The 2,934-nt window shown below is 41.6% G+C and overlaps 1 protein-coding gene across 6 annotated transcripts in view; it reads left to right on the top strand.

Moving 5' to 3' along the window:
• LOC146176259 (uncharacterized) overlaps window positions 1-2,934 on the top strand; it is a 326,256-nt gene that overhangs the window by 276,276 nt on the left and 47,046 nt on the right. For all 6 annotated transcript variants that reach the window (XM_084582578.1, XM_084582580.1, XM_084582576.1 and 3 more), the window contains 2 exons: window positions 1,035-1,235; window positions 2,741-2,878. In XM_084582578.1, the coding sequence (XP_084438704.1) occupies window positions 1,035-1,235; window positions 2,741-2,878 (339 nt within the window). The remainder of the gene's footprint in view (window positions 1-1,034; window positions 1,236-2,740; window positions 2,879-2,934) is intronic.

Here is a 2,934-nt window from a genome sequence, read left to right as displayed (position 1 = left end):
GTACGTTGTTAATGACACAATGTTCTTGCCTTTGTCCTTTCGTGTAAGGCTTTTGCAATATAGCTGCAACCGTAGGTTAAATGTTTTGTCACATTTGTATTTGATGTAACATAATGCCCGTCGTCATAGTTAAGCTGTTTAATTTGCTTATATTATTGCAGTTATGTAAAACTTATCTGCTTTTTTTTTAATATCGCATCACGGCTGTGCCTGCACATTTCACTTTACAGAGTAGTAGAATGAATTAGTTGCTTCATGGGTGACTCAAAACAAGCTTTTTGTTCCTTCATGTACTTGCTTGAACACCAACTTGTTCTAGTCGTTTGGTGGCAGAGAAAAGTCAAACACTGGCAGGGATTGTGCATGCATGCACAAGGATATCTATACATTGCGCACACTCTGTCATGAGCTTGGTGCTGGCACTGTTTAGCAGTAGCATGCTGATATACCAGCTGATCAATATTTTGCTATTTGCTGCTTGTTGTAGACCTCTTGAGTGGTTCAGTTTAGATAGACTGTGAGATGCATGTTAGGAGAAACAGCGAGTGGCCATTTCTCTCTCTTTATTTTAGACAGCTGAAGTGGGCGTCTCTTTTTCTTTTAAAGATCTCAAAGAAATGTGTTCAGGTGTGCTTGCTCTTGAATGCTCTAGCAAGCTGTATCATCTGCTTTTAGAATCAGACAAGTCATCCCATATGTATCTTGAGCCATTATTCTCCCATGTGCACTGTTTTGGAAGCTTATATAATGATGTACTGTCAGCTAACAACTAGAGCATTCTGTTGACTACTTGTGTTATAGACTTGCAGAGTTGAGTTTCGTATTTCATTTTGTAAACATTGTGAATTGGAAAGCTGTGTAGCTTTGCTTTGTTATGACTGTCGTTTAAGGGATGCACATTGTTTTTGGCATACCCTGAGATTTTGCTGTTTTCTTTCTCAGGTGTTTCAGAGCTTTCACTTTGCATTTGTAAACATTTTGTTCAATATTTTCGATTGATGGCAGGCTAACAATAAGTGCTCTCCTCTTTTCAGGAAGCTCAGCAGCTAATTGACGAAGTATCTCGGCAGTTGTATGATGATGACGTGTGCCAAAGCCTGGAGCTCTACCATTCTGAGTACCCAGATATGGCAGGGCACTATGGCGAGCTGTCTGATCAGCTCCAGCACCTCTCTCACCGCCTTGACTCTGTAAAGTTGTCAGCACCTCAAGAGGAATCTCCCAAATCTGGCATGGTATGTACTTAGCTGTTCTTCGACAAAGTTTGTGGGAACATGCTGCAGGCAGCTTTATGTACACGGTTTTACCACCTTCTCATTTGTCCGTTGTTGTTTTTTTCTTCACAACCGGAGAGCTTACAATGTTGTGTGCAGTTTTCTTTGTTTTTTGAGGCATTTCCTGCTATCTCAGCTTTGTCAGTGTGCACTGGGTTTACGCGACGGCAAACCTAAGGCAATGTGTGCATTAGCACATCAATATGCTGCACGAACCGCATAACACTGCATCTTCCTCAGGATGCATTAACAACGCACTCGTAAAGCCCATCTTGCTTTCCTTACTTGAGGGAAAGAAATTCCTGCCAGCAATGGGATAATAATGCAATGGTGTTAATGACCTTGTTCTCCAGAAAACCTGTCATTAACGTTGTTACTGTTGTGAGGAAAACATCATGAGCCATGCTTTTGATGGCTGGTAGTTAACAGGGCACTGACTGGTTAGTGGTTTGTGTGACGTGACTGCATGCTAATGAGATGAGTATTAAAGGATTAGGGATTAAGCAAGCAGCGGAGTGGCTGTATGCGAATGAGGATAGGCTGGGGGGCCACAGACAGAAGCCATTAATGCTATTGCACCATACCCTTAAGGGTGGAGCTTAAATGTCCCCTAAATTTTTATTTCGGTAGTGCATATGTGATGCAAGAGGGCCTGCTTTGTAATGATCTGAAAGACTAGCAGAGATTTAAAAAACAGTCCCTCACACGTGCTCTTTAAGCTAAACTGTGAAATATCTACATTAACTAGTGCAAGCCTGAGTGCTTTTACTTACTGTGAACACCTGCAACACTTGAAGCGAGGACTGTTGCCGATTAGTTGTAGATGCAAATGCAGGAACTAAGCATTGGTTATAGATGAAAAAGTGTGAATACGTAAAAAAAAGTAAAATTAGTTGCCACAGCAATTCAGGTCCCAATTTTTGCAATAATCGCAGAGCGATATATAGTACCTCTTGCAATTTCTGCAAACTGTGTCTGCGGAGGAGGTGTATTTCACATTGAAGTATTGTTGGCAGGATGCACGACATATTGCATATAGTATATAGTATAACCCATTCTGGAGAGCCATATGTCTACAAATGTCTGTGTGATGTGGGGCGAGGAGACACATTGGAATATTCACATCAGCAATGCTCGTAGTTTGTGCACTTTCAGATGTCACTTGCTCTTTCTGTGTGTAGATGCGCAAAGCATCAGCAGTTTCCATACTTTCTGCACTTTCATATGGTGCTTGCTCTTTCTAAAGTGTTTGGAGCCCAAAGTGACTCTCTGAAATTAAATCGACGGTTACTCTCTGTCTCTTTTTTTTTTTTAGATGCGCAAAGCATCAGCAGTTTCCATACTTTCTGCACTTTCAGATGGTGCTTGCTCTTTCTAAAGTGTTTGGAGCCCAAAGTGACTCTCTGAAATTAAATCGACGGTTACTCTCTGTCTCTTTTTTTTTTTTTCTCTCTCTCTGTTTGAAGGATGAGAGGAGCATGCAGTTCTGGCTAGGCTTGGAATCTCTTGGCGTATGGCTCAGCGATTTGCAGAGGTTGCTGGGCGTCCAGTTTGATGCGTTCAGCAACCCCACTGTGTTGCAAGACCTGCTTCAAGAGCTGAGAGTAAGTTCTAGCGACAAAGTTACAGTTAGTCATTCAGTGAAATTTACTTTCAGCAT

Source organism: Amblyomma maculatum, chromosome 10 (assembly GCF_055883805.1).
Source record: "Amblyomma maculatum isolate TAMU_Amacu chromosome 10, ASM5588380v1, whole genome shotgun sequence".
NCBI lineage: Eukaryota > Metazoa > Arthropoda > Arachnida > Ixodida > Ixodidae > Amblyomma > Amblyomma maculatum.
The sequence above is the reverse complement of the archived record's forward strand: the minus strand, read 5'-3'. Positions and strand labels throughout refer to the sequence as shown.